Source organism: Sorex fumeus, unplaced genomic scaffold (assembly GCF_029834395.1).
Source record: "Sorex fumeus unplaced genomic scaffold, SorFum_2.1 ptg000019l, whole genome shotgun sequence".
Lineage (NCBI taxonomy): Eukaryota > Metazoa > Chordata > Mammalia > Eulipotyphla > Soricidae > Sorex > Sorex fumeus.
The window spans coordinates 77939-95909 of NW_026606076.1; the positions used below are offsets into that span (position 1 = coordinate 77939).

The 17971-nt window shown below is 62.0% G+C and overlaps 4 protein-coding genes across 11 annotated transcripts in view; 3 read left to right on the top strand and 1 right to left on the bottom strand.

The window, feature by feature from the left end:
* MYO1F (myosin IF) overlaps nucleotides 1-967 on the top strand; it is a 35860-nt gene extending 34893 nt beyond the window's left edge. The window contains exon 28 of the mRNA XM_056113059.1: nucleotides 674-967. Within this exon, the coding sequence (XP_055969034.1) occupies nucleotides 674-750 (77 nt within the window). The 3' untranslated portion in view covers nucleotides 751-967. The remainder of the gene's footprint in view (nucleotides 1-673) is intronic.
* A 2229-nt stretch (nucleotides 968-3196) lies between these two features.
* On the top strand, nucleotides 3197-6423 carry ZNF414 (zinc finger protein 414). Its single transcript, XM_056113192.1, is given in 7 exon segments — nucleotides 3197-3327; nucleotides 4037-4361; nucleotides 4878-4985; nucleotides 5100-5205; nucleotides 5817-5904; nucleotides 5906-6179; nucleotides 6256-6423. Coding segments are annotated over 7 exon segments (969 nt in total). The 5' UTR covers nucleotides 3197-3324; the 3' UTR covers nucleotides 6321-6423.
* A 3024-nt stretch (nucleotides 6424-9447) lies between these two features.
* On the top strand, nucleotides 9448-16380 carry PRAM1 (PML-RARA regulated adaptor molecule 1). Its single transcript, XM_056113237.1, has 10 exons — nucleotides 9448-9476; nucleotides 11345-12962; nucleotides 13054-13120; nucleotides 13224-13300; nucleotides 14877-14934; nucleotides 15026-15131; nucleotides 15675-15837; nucleotides 15932-15965; nucleotides 16070-16104; nucleotides 16251-16380. The coding sequence occupies exons 1-10, from the start codon at nucleotides 9474-9476 to the stop codon at nucleotides 16286-16288; spliced, it is 2199 nt and encodes a 732-aa protein (XP_055969212.1). The 5' UTR covers nucleotides 9448-9473; the 3' UTR covers nucleotides 16289-16380.
* Nucleotides 16381-17095: 715 nt separating this feature from the next.
* The window catches only part of HNRNPM (heterogeneous nuclear ribonucleoprotein M), a 38446-nt gene continuing 37570 nt past the window's right edge, over nucleotides 17096-17971 (bottom strand). For all 8 annotated transcript variants that reach the window (XM_056113179.1, XM_056113178.1, XM_056113171.1 and 5 more), the window contains one exon: nucleotides 17096-17523. In XM_056113179.1, the coding sequence (XP_055969154.1) occupies nucleotides 17360-17523 (164 nt within the window). In that variant the 3' untranslated portion in view covers nucleotides 17096-17359. The remainder of the gene's footprint in view (nucleotides 17524-17971) is intronic.

A 17971-nucleotide genomic window follows, 5' to 3' on the forward strand; every position in this document is an offset into this window, starting at 1 on the left:
CAAGGTGGCTTTTATAGGGATTTTCCAGCCTGCCCCCAGGTGGGGCTTCTATCTAGGTAAGAGTCTGTTGCTAAGGAGGTTGCGGGTAGGGTTGGGAGTGGCGGTGGTCTTCTTTGAAATTCCTTTCCTGGCCTTCTGTTTCTGCTGGGGCTTCTCTGGGTCTGTTGCTGGCACCAGGTAAGGGTCTTACCAGGCGTTAGTTCCTGCTTTCTGCAAGGTTGTCTTTTGCAACTTCAGGAAATGCACTGCATTAGCCTTGGGGGGGGGGGCCTGCCCTCTCTGCCTGCCTGCCTACATCAATTCCTGGGTGCAGAGCCAGGAGTCACCCCCGGGCATCGCCGGGTATGGCCCCCAAACCAAACGAAACAAAAAAAAGCACACACAGGGCCTAGAGCGATAGCACAGTGGGGAGGGCGTTTGCCTTGCACGCGGCCGAGCCGGGTTCGATTCCCAGTATCCCATAGGGTCCCCTGAACACCGCCAGGGGTAATTCCTGAGCGCAGAGCCAGGAGGAACCCCTGTGCATTGCCGGGTGTGACCCAAAAAGCAAAAAATAAATTAAAAAAAAAAGCATACAATCTAGAAATGAACGGAGTGGGAGCCAGAGGGTCTGAGGGAGGTCGAGTCTCTGGGAGGCTGGGGGCACCCTCTCATGCTCTCTTCTCTCACACAGACCCTTCGGGCTGGTGGAAAGGCAGACTGCATGGCCAGGAGGGCCTCTTCCCAGGAAACTACGTGGAGAAGATCTGAATGAAGAAAAGGGGGAGCCCAGAACGCTCCACCCCCTCCGCAATGTGTCCCCCATCCTGCTGGGATGCCAGGCCCTGCCAGCAGGACTCCTGTTTGTCTTGGTTACTTTGGCTCAAGACCAGCTCCTGGGGCTCCCAGCCCAGCCAGGGGGCTCTGGGTCCTGGTCGTCACCGCTGCACTGAAGGCCTTGAGCCCTGCCTGTCACCCTTCACTTCTCATTTCCTTCGACCTCCAGTGGTCCAGCCTACCTCCCAGCTGTCCCCTGAGTATGGCCCGCGGGCAATGCAACGGTCAGAGATTCAGGGCCTCCACAAGGATGCATTACGCAGGGGCAATAAAGATTTGCCAAGTGAACCGTGAATCAACTTTCTGAGCACCCTCATACCCCTCCACCAGCACCTCTTTCTCTCAGCCCCATGAGGGCGGAGCCCGCAAAGCTCCCATTTGACAGGAGGGAAAACAGAGGCCTGGGTGGAGAAACAAAACCCTCTCGGTTTTGTTCAGTGGTTTGTGTGGAGGGAGCAAATACTCTTCCGATTAGAATCTGGGTCCACCCATTCATCCGGCACCTGCCTGGTCTCTGAATATCGCCTGGATTGGCCCGAGAATGCCCATCAACCCCGGGTGTGGTCCCTTTCCGTTAAACACCAAAACAAAACCAACCCACACAGAAATGCCTCTTGGACTGATCAGTAGCCTCAGGTCTTACCGTCAGGGGATTTCCTGGGAGCTGGGTCTGAATCAGCTTTGGTTCACAGCCTCCTCTCGGGGCCCTGAACCCTCCTGAGCTGACTGCCCTCACCCCTGGGCACTTGGGGGTGTTCCAGCTTCTCAGCAGCCCAGCTCCCAGCAGTAGAGTCTGCAGGGTAGGAGGGAGAATGAGGTTTGGGGTTGGGGTGCTGGAGGTGGAGCTAGGATTCTCAGGCCACACCCAGCAGTGCTCAGAGGCTCCTCCTGGCTTAGTGTTTGGGGGTTGCTCCTTGGTGGTGCTCAGCGGCCCAGAGAGGGTGCCGGGGCCTGAACTTCTGATGAGCCGACCCCAACGCAGCATAGTCTAACAGCCAGCACCTGACACTTACCTTCCTGCACCTGAATATGGGTGCCCCTGACCACCCGGCAACCCCACACCCTGTTGACTCTTTGACCCATTTTCATTTGTAGGGGTGGAGGTTGGACCACACCAGCAGGGCTCAGGGTTTACTCCTGGCTCCGTGCTCAGGGATCGCTCCTGGCGGAAATCAGGGGATCCTATGGGATTTTGGGTATGGAACCTGTGTCGGCCGCACGCAAAGTCAGCTGCAGAGGAGAGGCAGAAAAAAAAAAGTAGTTGCGGGGCTGGAGCAATAGCACAGCGGGGAGGGCGTTGGCCTGGCACGCAGCCGACCCGGGTTCGATTCCCAGCATCCCATAGGGTGCCCCCACCCCAGCACCGCCAGGAGTCATTCCTGAGTGCATGAACCAGGAGTAACCCCTGAGCATCGGCTGTGTGTGACCCAAAAAGAAAAAAAAAAGGCATTTTTCTCTTGCAGGTAGCAAGGATCAACTTGGGTTTGATCCTCGGCATCCCATAGGGTCCCCCGAGCACCGCCAGGAGTAATTCCTGAGCGCATGAGCCAGAAGTAACTCCTGTGCATCGCCGGGTGTTACCCAAAAAGCAAAATAAATAAATAAATAAAAAGTTGCATGGGGGCTGGAGAGAGAGCACAGCGGGGAGGGTGTTTGCCTTGCATGCGGCCGACCCGGGTTCGATTCCCAGCATCCCATAGGGTCCCCTGAGCACCGCCAGGACTGATTCCTGAGTTCATGAGCCAGGAGTAAGCCCTGTGCATTATTGCCGGGTGTGACCCAAAAAGCAAAAAAATAAATAAAATAAAATAAAACTATACAAAGGACATAAAGGAAAAAGAAAAGCAGTATTTCATTTACGTATACAAAAATGGAGCCATCATGGGGCTGGAGTGATAGCACGGCGGGTAGGGCGTTTGCCTTGCATGCGGCCGACCCGGGTTCAATTCCCAGCATCCCATAGGGTCCCCGGAGCACCGCCAGGATAATTCCTGAGTGCATGGGCCAGGAGTGACCCCTGTGCATCGCCGGGTGTGACCCAAAAAGCAAAAGCAAAAAAAATAATAATAAAAGGATGTCTAGGGGCTGGAGAGAGAGCACAGCGGGGAGGGCGTTTGCCTTGCATGCGGCCGACCCGGGTTCAATTCCCAGCATCCCATAGGGTCCCCCGAGCACCGCCAGGAGTAACTCCTGAGTGCATGAGCCAGGAGGAACCCCTGTGCCTCGCCAGATGTGACCCAAAAATAAAAAAAAAAAAGAAAAAAAAAGTTGCATGGCTTTGGCCTGGGCAGTGGGGCATGGGGGTCCGGCAAGGCTGGGAGGGACTCAGGCTCCGCCCCCTCGAGCGGCGGCGGCAGCGGCGGCGGCGGCAGGCCCCGCCCCCCACTCTCGCGAGACTCGGGGGCCGGAAAAATGGCGCCGTTGTGAAAGCGAGCCCGCGGCCGCCGTGGGAGTAGGCTGCGAGCCTCCGCCGGAGCTGCGAGGACGAGAGGCCGAGCCGGGCTGAGGATGGTGAGCGCGGCGCCGGGGGGCGTGAGCGCGGGGAGGCAGCGGGGGCTGCTGGGGAGCGGCCTGCGGCGCGTCCATCGGCCGGCCGGCCCCGCCCCCACATCCGGGCCCTCGCCCACCCCTGCCGGGCTCCCCACTTCCGGGCCTGGCTGGGACAAGGCCACGCCCACCGCCGCCGGGCCACGCCCAGGCACCGCCAGGCCACGCCCAGGCACCGCCGGGCCACGCCCAGGCACCACCGGGCCACGCCCAGGCCACCACCGGGCCACGCCCAGGCATCGCCGGGCCACGCCCAGGCATCGCCGGGCCACGCCCACATCCATCGTGCCACGCCCCTGAGCGTTACCCGGCCTTGCCCCGGGCTTCCTCCGCTCCCAGACTTGGTCATTTCTGACCCCTCCTGCATCTCCCTAGCCTCGCCTCCCGGCGTCATCCTTTTGGGCCACGTCCCTGCAGTTGTGGGGGGGTGGGGTGGGGGTCTCTGCCCTCTCGGGGAAGGAACACCTAGGAGCTGCTTCGGATAGCCTGGGGACACCCTGGGGTCCCACCTCCCTCAACCATCGGGGTGGCCCCTTAAGGTGGAAGCCGATCTGGCAGCTTGCAGGAATGCAGAGCCTAGCGATTCATCTCGGCGGCATGGGACGGGTTTCCCCCGCGGCCCTGGGTTCCAGTCCCCGGGCCCTGGGTTCTCTCAGCCTCTTCCGTCCTCCAGGAAGAGGAGCCCTCGGGGGACCCATGCCCCAACCAGCCGGCCACTGCAGAGCCCAGCTCCAGTGAGACCGTCCCGGAGGCGGTGTCCCCGGTGGCCCCCGCAGCAGCCACTTACTCCAGCATGGGGGAGGAGCCAGGCCCTGACCGGGCAGCCACACCCCCCGTGTGGGAACGTGTTGGGGCCGGAGGGACGCAGCAGGGCTCCTTGCCAGCCTCGGAGGACGTTGCCCATCCTGACCCGGGCCCTGGTCTCGGTCTGACCAGCACAGTCTCCGGGACCAGCGAGGACCTGCGGTCTCCCCGACGTCGCCCGCCGCCACCACCAGGTGACCCGGGTTCGATTCCCAGCATCTCATATGGTCTCCCGGGAGAGCACCGCCAGGAGTAATTCCTGCGTGCAAAGCCAGGAGGGGTAATTCCTGTGCATCTCCGGGTGTGACCCAAAAAGAACAAAAAAATGAGTTCACGGGACTGGAGAGATGGTATAGCGGGTGGGCATTTATGCCTTTTAAGCAGCTGATCGGGGTTCAGTCCCTGACATCCATTTTTGGTACCCCTGAGTGATCCCTGAGCACCTCCGGCTCTGGCCTCCACAACCCCTATACCCATGAGTACAAATTGTCTGCAAACCTGGGGTCCATCTCGTGGGAGATCACCACTTCCTGGGCACCGTGGGTGTGCCCTGATGCCCTAGGCCAGCTTCGCACTGGCCTCCTGTCTGATGGGGGAGGCAGAGTAAGTGGCTGATAGGTTCCCACCGGGTCCTGCCCAGCAGGCAGATACCTGGAAAGGACAGCGCGGGCGGGGAGGTGACTCCCCTTCCTCCCTGTGTATCCCTACAGGTAAGCACATAGCCTGCTCCAGCCCTGGCTGCTGCCTCAGTTTCCCCAGCATTCGAGACCTGGCCCAGCATTTGCGGACCCATTGCCCACCCACACAGTCTCTGGAAGGTAGGGCCGGGTGGCATGCAGAGTGCCCCCGTGGGGGGGGGGGGCAGGGCGGGGCGGGGGGGTTCCCTGGGACACGTGCCTGGCACGCCTTTGCTTCCTTTCCCGCCCCGCCAGGCAAACTGTTCCGCTGTTCGGCGCTGAGCTGCACCGAGACGTTCCCCAGCATGCAGGAACTGGTGGTCCACGGCAAGCTGCACTACAAACCCAACCGCTACTTCAAGTGAGACCCCCTGCCCAGCCCCAAACGCGCCCTTCTGCAGGCCGGTTACCTTTCCCTCCCCGGGTCCCACCCAGAGATCCCGCAGCTGGGCGTGGTCTCGGGCCCGCCCCGCCCAGGAGCGCAACGGAACCTGATAGGCGGATCCGGGCCTGGGGCGGGGCCTCCGTGGCCGTTGCTCCGCCCCCGCCCCCTTTTCCTCCTCCCACCCAGCCAGCAGGTGCTCTCACCTAAGTCAGAATTGAGATTCCCGTCCTCGTTTTCTCGGGGCTCCGACCTAAGTTAGGGCGCGGCCACGAAAGGGCTGTGGGCATAAAGCGAGCCCCTCCGCCCACCCCTGCAGGTGGGGAACGAGATGGTGCGATTTGGACATTTATTTTGTGTGTGTGTGTGTGTGTGTGTGTGTGTGTGTGTTTGGTCCATACCCGGTGATGCTCAGGGCTACACCTGGTGGGCTTTGGAGGACCATGTGGGTTGCCCGGGAGCCAACGCAAGCACCCTGCCCGTTGTCCCGTCGCTCCAGCCCCGATGCGTGATCTGGACCCCAGCCCCCCCACCCGCTTGTTGGGGGTGGGGGCGGGGGGAGCCAGCCCATCCCTGTGCCTGCCCCCCAGGTGTGAGAACTGCCTGCTGCGCTTCCGCACACACCGCTCCCTCTTCAAGCACCTGCATGTGTGCGCCGAGCGTGCCCAGAGCCCAGCCCCCCCCGCCGCCGCCGCCGCCGCCGCAGCCCCCCGCCCTGGACAAGGAGCCGCCAGTGTCCGAGCGCCCCGCGGAGTCCGACCCCGCCTCGGGGCCGGGCCTGCCGTTCCCGCTGCTCGAGCCCTTCGCCACCCCCGCCCCGACGCCCTCGGGGCCTTTCCGGCCCTACTTGAACCCCGCGCCCTTTGGCCTGAACCCCCCACGCCTGCGCCCCTTCCTGGCCGCTGCGCCCGGGCCGCCCGCCTCCAGCGCCGCCGTCTGGAAGAAGAGCCAAGGTGAGTGCGGGGGCCGCGGGGGCGGCGGGGGGCGCCGGCTCCCCGCGCTGACCCTCACCCACCCTTCTGGCCGCAGGTGCAGGCGGCAGCCCACGAAGACCCCAGGGCGGCTCGGACGCGCCCCCAGGTGCGTGCAGGTGATCGCCGGGATGGGTGGAGGGGATTCCTTACCTGCGACCCGCCGGACCCAGCGTGGGGGCACAGCTGGCGCTGTCGCCGCCCCCTTTCCCAGGTGGTCGGAAGAGCCACCGCCGCTCCCCGCCGAAATACAGGATTTTTGCCTAATAAATCTCTGGCCTCCGTGCCTTGCTCTGCGCCCGCGGCCTCGCGCCTGCCTCTGCCCGCCTCCTGCGTTGTTCCCCCGGGACGGGGCTGGGGTACCCGGGGCGAAGGCAAGTCTAGAGACCACCAGGCCACGGCAGGGCGCCTGCCTGCTACCCTCCACTGGGGGGGGCGGGGGTTAAGGGGGTCGGGGCCCCCCACCTGCCCCTAGCTGCATCAGGTGGACCACACCTGAGACCACGGCTCATGCATGCAGTGCGCCTTGTCCACGGCCTCGCGGCCTGCCATCACGCTGCAGGTGGAGGACCACCGCCTCGCCGGCCCCGCAGCGCCCCCCCATACCCCCCTGTGCCCGGGCAGCTGCGCACCGACGCGCGCAGGTGAGACCCAGGAGCACGCGAGGGGCCGGGCTGATGCTCAGGCCACGCCCCCTCTCCTCCCGGACCACGCCCCTCTCCCGGACCACGCCCCTCCCAGGCCACGCCCCGCTCGCACCTGCAGAGTCAGTCGCCTGCCACCACCGCTAGCTTGCAGGGTGTGTCCAGTGTTGTCGCGAGGCTCTTGGTTGGCTGGGGTGGGGGGTGGGGCTCGACCTTGGAGGGATTCGGGTAACAATAACGGAGCAAGCCGGTGCTGTTTCTGGGTCCCTTGCCCCTCCGTGAGCAGTCCAGGGGTGCTCGAAGATGCTGCTTCCTTGCCCAGCTGTGCCCCCACCTAGCTCCCTGACCCGCCTCCAGCCCAGGGGGCATCTCCTGTGGCCCCCACCTTGCTCAGCTGCTACTTCCACAGGCTACAGGGATGGGAAGTGTTAGGAGCGACAGAGCCTGGTGGGGCTCCAGGTTGTAACACAGCGCAGGGTGTCCCCCACCTCCCAGGTTAGAAGGACCCGGGCAAAACCCTCCCAGATGGCGGTTGGGTATTCCCCACGGTGGAGGGGTTTGCTGGACCCTCCTTTGCCGCTGCCCATCCCCCTCAGCCCTGACCCAGGGGTCTTCTCTTTCCCCTTTTAAGGGGAAGCGGTCAGGGCTGGGGTTCAGGATAGTGCGACGCTGCTGGCCCTGATCTGGACACGGCCCTTGGGCTGGTTGCACCTTCCTGGCTTTTTTCTGGGGGCCCGTGGGGGTGGTTCCATCTGGCAGTGCTCAGGGGCCATTCCTGCTTCTCTGTGCTGGAAGCTTATCAACCCCAGCACTGCTCGAGGGACCATGTGGTACAAGCCTGCATCGTCTTTTTTTTGGGGGGGGGGTCACACCCGGCGTTGGGCTGGTTGCACCTTCCTGGCTTTTTTCTGGGGGCCCGTGGGGGTGGTTCCATCTGGCAGTGCTCAGGGGCCATTCCTGCTTCTCTGTGCTGGAAGCTTATCAACCCCAGCACTGCTCGAGGGACCATGTGGTACAAGCCTGCATCGTCTTTTTTTTGGGGAGGGGTCACACCCGGCGATGCACAGGGGTTACTCCTGGCTCTGCACTCAGGAGTTACTCCTGGCGGTGCTCAGGGGACCATATGGGATGCTGGGAATCGAACTTGGGTTGGCTGCATTCAAGTCAAATGCCCTACCCACTGTGCTATTGCTCCAGCCCCCCAGCAACATTTTTTTTTTTTTTTTTTTTTTGCTTTTTTGGGTCACACCCTGCGATGCTCAGGGGTTACTCCTGACTTTGCACTCAGGAATTACTCCCTGAGCGGGCCTGGGGGAGCGGGAGGGGAGGGGTACAGGGGCGGGGGGGGCATCTTGGCGGCTTGCTCCCAGCATCCCATCTGGTCCCCTGAGCACCGCCAGGAGTAATTCCTGAGTGCAGAGCCAGGAGTAACCCCTGTGCGTCGCCAGGTGTGACCCAAAAAGCAAAAAAAAAAAAAAAAAAAGTTCCAAATGCTTTTTGCTCATCCCCAGTGACCCTCCCTGATGTCCAGAGGGCAAGGACTACACAGCCAGCCTGAAGTTGGGGACCCACAGGGCAGTCACCTAGGATATCGGGGACCCACAGGCCAGTGGCACCCCCAACACACACACATGTTGTCTAAGGTAACTGCATGCACGCACATGCAAACACACACACACACACACACACACACACACACACACACACACAGTCCAAGGTGACCGCATCTCAGCCACCAGGATTGATCTCCGGGCACTCTGGGGAGTTGGCCAGGAATAGCAAAAAAGTCACCCCACCTCAGGCTGGAGCGATAGCACAGCGGGTAGGGCGTTTGCCTTGCACGCAGTCAACATGGCCAACACAGGTTCGATTCCCAGCACCCCAAATGGTCCCCCGAGCACCGCCAGGAGCAATTCCTGAGTGCATGAGCCAGGAGTCACCCCTGAGCATCGCCGGGTGTGACCCAAAAGGCAAAAAAAAGAAAAAAAAAAGGTCACCACACCTGGGCTAAGCTTTCCAGGAGCTCAGACCAGGCCAGGCCAATCCGGACTGAAAATCTCCAGGCGCTGCCCAAAGCACCCACTACGTGCGAAAGTCAGGGTGAGTGAGGTCATAGGTCCACCCGACTCAGGCACTCGGGCCACTTGGCCACTGGCCTGGGAACCCCGCCCTGCCCAAAGGAATGAGGCCCTGAATGGCCCCCACAACCCCCCAGAACAGAGAAGTCCCGCTTGAAGTAGGGAAGTGTCGAAATGAAATGAGGCAACATTGAAGGCACCAGCAGGAAGGACCCCCCCAAAACTCGGGGTCTCCCACCCAGAGCCAGTCACGCCACCGCCTGGAAGGCGGCCCCCCACTTCCATGGAAGCTGTGGCTGGTGGGGGGCTGCGGGCTGGAGAGGGTGGGCGTCAACCCCTGCGCTGCTCCAAGGTGGGTGTGTGGGTGGGGGTGGGGGGGGCCTGCAGACAGTGGTAAATGGGACAGGAACTTACATGTCCCCAGACAGGATCTGGGGACAGGCTGGGCTGGTCCCCGCCTCCCTTCCTTCCTGCTCTGAGCCCCCAGGCTGTGGAGCAAACGCTGTTCTCCACTCTTGTGAGGCAGGACTCTTGGACCCTCATCGCCTGCAGCCATGGTGAGTCCCCCAGTAGACCACCCCAATCCCTGCCCCCCCCCCGAGCCCTCACTTCCCATGGGCAGATTCTGAGGTGCAGGGTTCAAGTGAAGGGTCTCTGCCCGGTCTGAGAAACAAGGAATGACCATCTCCAAGGTCCTGAAGAGATGGGGTATAGCCCAATGCTCCAGGGGCCTTTACATGGAAGAGGAGCGATCCCCCACCCGGGGTCAGCAGGAAAGGGTGACAAAGTGGGTCACACTCACTGTCTCCCCCAGCCCCGATAGTCCACCATGGCGTGACAGATGACTTGAATTTCTCCATCCTGTGGGTTCCCCTTGTTCTGAGTCATACCCCAGAGCTTCATAGAGGCACACGGGGGGCTCAGGACACTGATGCCCACTTTGTTTTTTGTTTTGTTTTGTTTTTTTGCTTTTTGGGTCACACCCGGCAATGCACAGGGGTTCCTCCTGCTTCATGCACTCAGGAATGACTCCTGGCGATGCTCGGGGGACCCTATGGGATGCTGGGAATCGAACCCGGGTCGGCCGCGTGCAAGGCAAACGCCCTCCTCGCTGTGCTACCGCTCCAGCCCCCTCGATGCCCACTTTGGCCAGTTCTGCGGGATGGAGACAGTGAGGCACCAGCAGGGCAGAGGCCCTGCCCCTACCTTCGTACCCCACCCGTCACCCCATCACTGTGGCCCCTGGGAGAGCCCCCACCCCCCAACGCCCTGCACGCATCTCACTGCCTCCTTTTAATTTTTGTTGGGGGCCACATCCAGCAGTGCTCAAGGCTGAGGGTTCCTGGCTTTGCACTTGGGGGACCCCATGGGGTGCGAGGGATTGAACCCAGCTGCATCTGGTTCTTTTTTTTTTTTCCTTTTTGGGTCACACCTGGCAATGCACAGGGGTTACTCCTGGCTCTTCGCTCAGGAATTACTCCTGGCCATGCTCGGGGGAACATATGGGATGCTGGGAATCGAACCCCGGTTGGCTGCATGCAAGGCCAACACCTTCCCCGCTGTGCTATCGCTCCAGCCCCTGCATCTGGTTCTTTTCAAAAATCAGGGGAAGTGTCTCAGGCCCCAGGGCTGTGGGGAGCAGGGGAAGTGGGCGCTGGGGTCAGGTGACGGGGGTCAGGTGACGGGCAGGGTGGCCAGACAGAGCCTGACTCACTGCGACTATTTGAGAAAACCTCATTTTGGGCAGAAGGCACATGGGGGTACACAGAAGTAACGGGGGTCTCCTGGTGCCTGTGATGGGGGTGAAGGAGGAGAGACCAGGGGCAGTCCTCTGGCGGGTGATGGCAGGGGGCTGTGAGCAAGGATCGAAGCAAATGAGAGGTCGGGGCTGGAGTGACAGGGTCGGGCAATTTGCTTTGCACGCAACCAATCCAGGTTCGATTCCTGGCACCCCGTACGGTTCCCCAAGCACCACCCAGAGTAATTCCTGAGTACTACCCACAGGGCCCAAAACAATAAAGAGAAGTCAGAGCAGTCGCACAGGGCTGGAGCAGTAGCACAGCGGGTAGGGCGTTTGCCTTGCACGCGGCCAACCCGGGTTCGATTCCCAGCATCCCATAGGGTCCCCTGAGCACCGCCAGGAGCGATTCCTGAGTGCAGAGCCAGGATTCGCCCTGAAAACCAAAAATAAATAAAAAGAGAGAAAGAAAGAGGCTTAGCAAGGGAGAGGGGGGCTGAGGGTGAAATCAGAGGCTTAGGGCCGCAGGGGGTGGGGGCCAGCGTGCAGACACCGGTGGGCAGCCTTGGCACCCAAAGAGAATCACCAGGGCAGAGGTGAGGAAGGGCGCTGGTCCCTCTGAAAGGACGGTTTCAGGGGGTGCAACCTGTCCCCAGGCCCCATGTGACTCGATTCCGTGTCCCGTAGGGGAGCCCTCAGGATTTCCGGAGCCTGCAGGCCAAGTTTCAGGCCACTCAACCCGAGACCAGCGGCCTCCCCAGAAAATCCTCAAAGCCAGAGATCAACAAGCTCCTTAAGAAGTTTCCACCCACTGATCTCAGCGAGCACCCTCCGAAGCCCGAGTTCAGTGTGGGGCCCAGGAAGCCCCCGCAGCCCGAGTTCCCTGCCCTCCCAAAGAAACCCTCGCAGCCTGAGTTCCCTGAGCCCCCCAGGAAGCCCCCGCAGCCCGAGTTCCCTGCCCTCCCAAAGAAGCCCTCGCAGCCTGAGTTCCCTGAGCCCCCCAGGAAGCCCCCGCAGCCCGAGTTCCCTGCCCTCCCAAAGAAGCCCTCACAGCCTGAGTTCCCTGAGTCCCCCAGGAAGCCCCCGCAGCCTGAGTTCCCTGCCTCCCCAAAGAAGCCCCCGCAGCCTGAGTTCCCTGCCTCCCCAAAGAAGCCCCCGCAGCCCGAGTTCCCTGCCTCCCCAAAGAAGCCCCCGCAGCCCGAGTTCCCTACCCTCCCAAAGAAGCCCTCGCAGCCTGAGTTCCCTGAGCCCCCCAGGAAGCCCCCGCAGCCTGAGTTCCCTGCCTCCCCAAAGAAGCCCCCGCAGCCCGAGTTCCCTGCCCTCCCAAAGAAGCCCTCGCAGCCTGAGTTCCCTGAGCCCCCCAGGAAGCTCCCGCAGCCTGAGTTCCCTGCTCTTGCAAAGAAGCTCCCACAGCCTGAGTTCTCTGACGCCCCTAGGAAGTCCCCGCAGCCTGCCACCCCCAGGAAGCTGTCACAACCTGAGTTCACCGATAGCCCCAGGAAGTCCCCCCAGTCTGAGTTCCCGGAGATAGAGCCCCCGACACCTGAGATGTGGGAACTCTCCAAGCAGTTTGAGAAGCCCCTCCAATCCCCCAGGAAGGCCCCCCAGCAGCCCGGTCTGGGGCCCACTGTGGGCACCAGGAAGCAGCTGATGTCGGAGTCCATGGAAGCCGCCCCCTGGGCCGAGGCTGGCGCACCCCCCCGAAAGTCCTCACAGTCAGCCGTCAGCTACCCCCCACCCCACACCCCGAAGCCCCCGCAGCCCGAGAGAGGCGCCCACCCCCAGAAGCCCCCGCTGACACGGGAGGGTCACCTACCCAGGACCACGTCGGAGCCCCTGGTGGGCGGCGCGCTCCCTAAAAGGCCACAGCAGCCGCCGTTCCAGGCCGTTCCCAGGACACCCCCTGAGCTGGCGGCCGGCAGCCTCCCCAGGACCGTTTCGGAACCCGAGTTCCAGCTGCTCCGGGGAAAGCCGCCACAACTTCAGCCCCAGGCTAGGCCGCAGAAGCATCCCCCCGCCGAGTACCCCAGAAAGCCCCGGCTCCCTACTTCCGTGTCTGAGAGCTCGCTGCCCTCAGTCACGGGGGGCTCAGGCCCCCAATTCCCACTGGGCCTCGGTGCAGGTCGGCTGAGACCGGGGGCTCTCGCGGCCAGGGGCTCACAGCTGTGCCTCCCGGGCAGCGCCCCACCCCGGCGGAGGCCTCTGCCGTCCATTAGCAGCCTGGGGCCCCCACCTGTCAAACCCCCGCTGCCCCCGGGCCCCAGGAACATCCAGAGTTACCGGAGCCTCATGGGGGCCGCCTCAGGTGGGTGCGGGTACCTGGGGCCACAAGGAAGGGGACACCCCCAGAGGGCCCGGGCCGCGCCCGACTCCCCCCAGCTCCTGTGTCTCCACAGCTGTGCGGAGGACTCGCTCGGCCGCTGGGACCCTCTGCCAGGCCCGGCCGCCTAGACAGCCCCGTCCGTGAGTGCGGGGGTCCGGGAGGGGCGCTGGCAGGCAGGAAGGGGCAGGTGGGGGGCTGAGAGGGCCCTTCACCACCACCCCCCCTGAGGTGCTGTGCCTCTAGGGACACGGATGACATCTACGAGCTATACGATGACGTGGAGCCCCAGGAGGACCCCAGCCCCAGGCCCAAGGCTGCAGGTGAGGAGGGGGGAGGGGGGCATTTGGGGACAGCTCCAGCCAAAAGGGGCACCCGGGGCTTCTCCCTGGGGCATCACGGGCCCATGGAGTGGGCCAAGTAAGAGGAATACATGTATTTAATTTGGGAGACACACGTTACAGGACTCAGGGGTCAGTCCTGGCGGTGCTTGGGGGACCCTATGGGATGCTGGGGATCGAACCCGTCAGCCCCGTGCAGGGCAAGCGCCCTCTCTGCTGGACTCTCTCCGGCCCCAAAGGGGTACATTTAGAAGGGTCCTGGTGGGCAGGTTACTGAGAGGGACACAGGGTCAAAGATGGAAGCATGTAACGGGCTGCCGGGTTGGAGACATCTGAGTTGGGGACAGGCTGGAGGCGACCCGGGCTCATCCAAGGACTCGGGCCTGGTCTCACACCCTTCAAGTCTGCTCCCCACCAGGGAAACTCAAGAGGCTTGGGGGAAGCACCCACCCCCCCAGCTCAAGGCCACCCCAGCACAGGGCCTGTCAGGAGACTGCGTCTGGGTGCTAGGCCCACTTCCCGACTTTATCTAGAACCTTCCATAGGGGACTGAGGGTGGGGAACGTACCTCAGTGCCCCCCCCCCCCAACCTATCAGATGCTTTTCCCAGGAGCAAGCAATAGGTGATTCCAGGCTTCCTGGCAGGACCCTCCAAGTCCCTCCTGATCCCTGTCTGGGGTGTCAGGGGCTCCCCACACCCTCATTCCGGGCTTGTCCTTCTTCGGGGTTCTAATCACTTCATCATTTCCCACAATCCCTGTCTTGGGTGTTCACAGGTTCGCCCATTAAAAAAAAAAAAAGCTAGGGCTGGAGCGATAGCACAGCGGGTAGGGCGTTTGCCTTACATGCAGCCAACCCGGGTTCGATTCCCAGCATCCCATATGGTCCCCTGAGCACCGCCAGGAGTAACCCCGTGCAATGCCCAGGTGTGACCCAGAAAAAAAAAATTAAATAAAAAATAAACTTAAAAAAAAAAAAGGCTGCTGACCCAGACTTGAGTGGGGTCCCCTGATCCCTGCCAGGAGTGACCCCTAAGCAGTCAGGAGTCAGCAAGGAACACTGGTGGATATGGTTCACACTGCCCGCCGGAACCCAACCCACTGCTCGGCCCTTTGCAACCCTGGGCTTCCCCTCACCTCCCCAGTGGCCCACCCACTCTCAACCTCCCGCATCAGAGTGCCCTGCCCAAATATGCCCAACACTGGGGTTGGCCACTCGGGTGTACCAGGCCCAGCCCGCACCACCCTGGCCCAGCGCTGGCTTTGCCTTTCTGGCCTTGAAGCTTCATCTCAAAACTGGGTCTGAGGGCCAGAGCGATAGCACAGCGGGTAGGGCGTTTGCCTTGCACGTGGCCAACCCAGGTTCGATTCCCAGCATCACATATGGTCCCCCGGGCACCTCCAGGAGTCATTCCTGAGTGCAGAGCCAGGAGTAACCCCTGAGCATCGCTGGGTGTGACCCAAAAAAAAAAGAAAAAACAAAAAAAAAAGCACCACGCGAGGTCCGGCCCACAGGCTAAGGGAGCGAGTCCTAACTTGGTGTTTCCAACTGTCCCCAGAGAAAACGTCATTCACGGAGCAACTGCCCAGGAGGCCACCGCCGGAACCAGAGCTCAGGTACCACAGCGGGTGGGGTGGGATAAGGTGGAGGAACAGGAGAGAAGCCCCTGGCTCACGTGCCCCCCAACTTCTGGGTTGGGTATGTCAGGAAGGAGAAGGTGCAGCCTCCGCCACTGCCCCCGGCAGACCAGAAGTCCCTGAAGCAGATGAGGAAGGCGGAGAAGGCAGAGCGCGAGTTCCGGAAGAAGTTCAAGGTGGAGATTGAGCTAAGTGGGGGTCGGGTGGGGTCTGGAGGGGAGGGCCAGACTGGGGGCCCTCGCCGGGTGCCCGGAGGGGACCAGGGTTCATTCCTGAGCACAAACTGGGAGTAACCAGATAACACTGGGTGTAGCCCCCCAAAAAACTTAAAAAAGGGCTATTTTCGGGCTGGAGCGATAGCGCAGCAGGTAGGGCGTTTGCCTTGCACGCGGCCGACCCGGGTTCGATTCCCAGCATCCCATAGGGTCCCCTGAGCACCACCAGGGGTGATTCCTGAGCACAGAGCCAGGAGGAACCCCTGTGCATCGCAGGGTGTGACCCCAAAGCAAAAACAAGGGGCTGGAGCGATAGCACAGCGGGGAGGGCGTTTGCCTTGCACGCGGCCGACCCGGGTTCGATTCCCAGCATCCCATAGGGTCCCCCGAGCACCGCCAGAAGCCAGGAGTAACCCCTGTGCATCGCTGGGTGTCTCAAAAAGCAAAAAAAAAAAAAAAAAAAGGTGCTATTTTCGCTCACCCTCCCACCCCTGCACTCCACAGTTTGAGGGGGAGATCGTGATCCAAACGAGGATGATGATCGACCCCAACGCCAAGACGCGGCGAGGGGGCGGCAAGCACCTAGGAATCCGGCGCGGGGAGATCCTGGAGGTGATCGAATTCACCAGCAAGGACGAGATGCTTTGTCGGGACGCCAAGGGCAAGTGTAAGTGCACCCTGGCCCGGCCCTGGTGGGGAGCCGGCCCCCCGACCCCCGCGGCAAACACACCCACCCAAGCCTGCCGTGTCTTGTCTTGCAGATGGCTACGTGCCCAGGACTGCACTCCTGCCCCTGTGAGTGAGGCTGGGAGGGGCTGCGGGAAGGGGGTTCTGGGGTGGGGGGGCACATCTTGTCCCCCACAAGCTGGCGCTCACTCACCCGACTGTGCTCCCTGCAGAGAGACGGAGGTCTACGACGACGTTGGCTTCTGGGGTACGTGGAGGCTCTGGGTGGGCTGGTGGGGACCACTGTTTCGAGGGAGGCAGGAGGACCCCTTCTCCATCCCCAACGCTACCCCAGAAGTTCACTTGCTGCTACGAGGGGTCCACAAACCGCCCCCCTCCCCACTTCTGTGGCAGATCCGATGGAGAACCAACCCATACCACGGGGACGATAAGCCACCCGCGCAGTCGCCCAGGGTCCATGACGTCGCAGAAGCCCCCAGGTCTGGCCACCAACACAACCCACCCCCAAAAGGCTTCTCTTGACAACAACTCCGGGGGCCAGGGAGAGGGCTCAGAGGGCGGGTGCACACGCCTGGCACCAATGGGAGCCCGGGGCACTGCCAAGCGCTCTGTGGAAATAAATCAAAACAGCCCCCGTGTCTCAGCTTCCTTCACTCCCCATCGGCACACACAGCGGAGCCATGGTCAGACCCAGGGGCACTCACAAGGGGTCCTTCCCATGGACAGAGCCCCCACGAAGCAACTCGAAAAAAATCAGAGGGGACAAGCAGGGGCAGTGGTCTCCAGCCCGACTGACCCATCCCGGCCATTAAAAGGGGCAGGTGGGGCCACCAGGTTTCGTTTTCAAAGTCTAAGAAATGTGGAGAAACACCCCCTTGATGAAGGTCCGCACAGCAGAGACGCCAGCTCCACCCTTGGCCCCTAGGTCCTTCTGTGGAACAGGGCGCCCCGTAATGGCCTGAGGCAGCAGGGCCTCGGAGAGCTGTCACCTCTGCCACGGGGAAGGTGCCACCTAGGCCCCGGGGTCTAGAAACGCCTGGCACGTGGGGTTTGGCATGGCAGCTGAACCAGGGAGCAGGGGTGTGAGGACCCCACTGAACCCCTCACCATGAGAGGCGCCTGTGGCCGAGGGCAAGGACACCCTTCCCAGAAAGGAGACCGAGCTGCTCCCCTGGCCCCTTCGCCCGCTCCCCCCCACCCTCCCGATCACACCCCAGCACACACACGCAAAAGCAAAGCAGCTTTCAGGAACTGGTATTTATTATCAAAGTCATATTCGATGTCAACAAGATGCCACAACTACAAAAAAAATTGCGCACATTGCAATCTCAATGCAAACAGTCAAATGGAACCCCGGTCATTAAAAAAGTAATTCAAATTACCCCAAAAAAGCAACTGAATTTTTTAAACATCTTTATACATCCAGCCAACAAATTAAAATGGTTAACAAGAAAAAATACAAATTCAGAGGTCTGGTCTCGATGTTTAAAAAAGGCAACCGCTTAAGCGTTTCGATCGATCCGAACATCGATCTCCCGGCCACTCAGCTTCATTCCATTCATCATCCGGCAGGCCCGCTCGGCCACCTCGGGCGACTCAAACTTCACCACACCGCACCCCTTCGACTTCCCATTCTCCATCTTGATGTCGGCGTAGAGCACATGGCCTGGGCACGGGAGGAAGGAGAGACCAGCTCGTCAGGCAAAGCCACAGCCCGGCCGCCAGGCGCGATCGACATGCGGATCACGGTGCAGAGTCCAAGGGGAAAGGCCCTGACGCGGGGAGCCCCGCGACACAGCCCCTTGCCCCCTCGCTGCCAGCTGCAGGCCCGGCTCGCTGGTGCCCGGCGATGAGCCGCCCCAGGGGACACCAACTTGCCGCCTTTCCCCTCGGGAAGGGGCCACTGGTTGGGCAAATGCCACCTTCCGAGCCACCGTCCACACAGGGGCCCTGCCGCGCCCACGCTGAGGCTGGGAAGGAAGCAAGCAGGTGACTCGTGTTCGAGTAAGCTGAGCGTCCGGGGACACGTCAAGCACTGCGGACTGGGTGTGCAGGGGCAGACGGCCGCCAGGAATGGCCAGGGCGACAGCGCCATCATGGGACAGCTGTCGAAG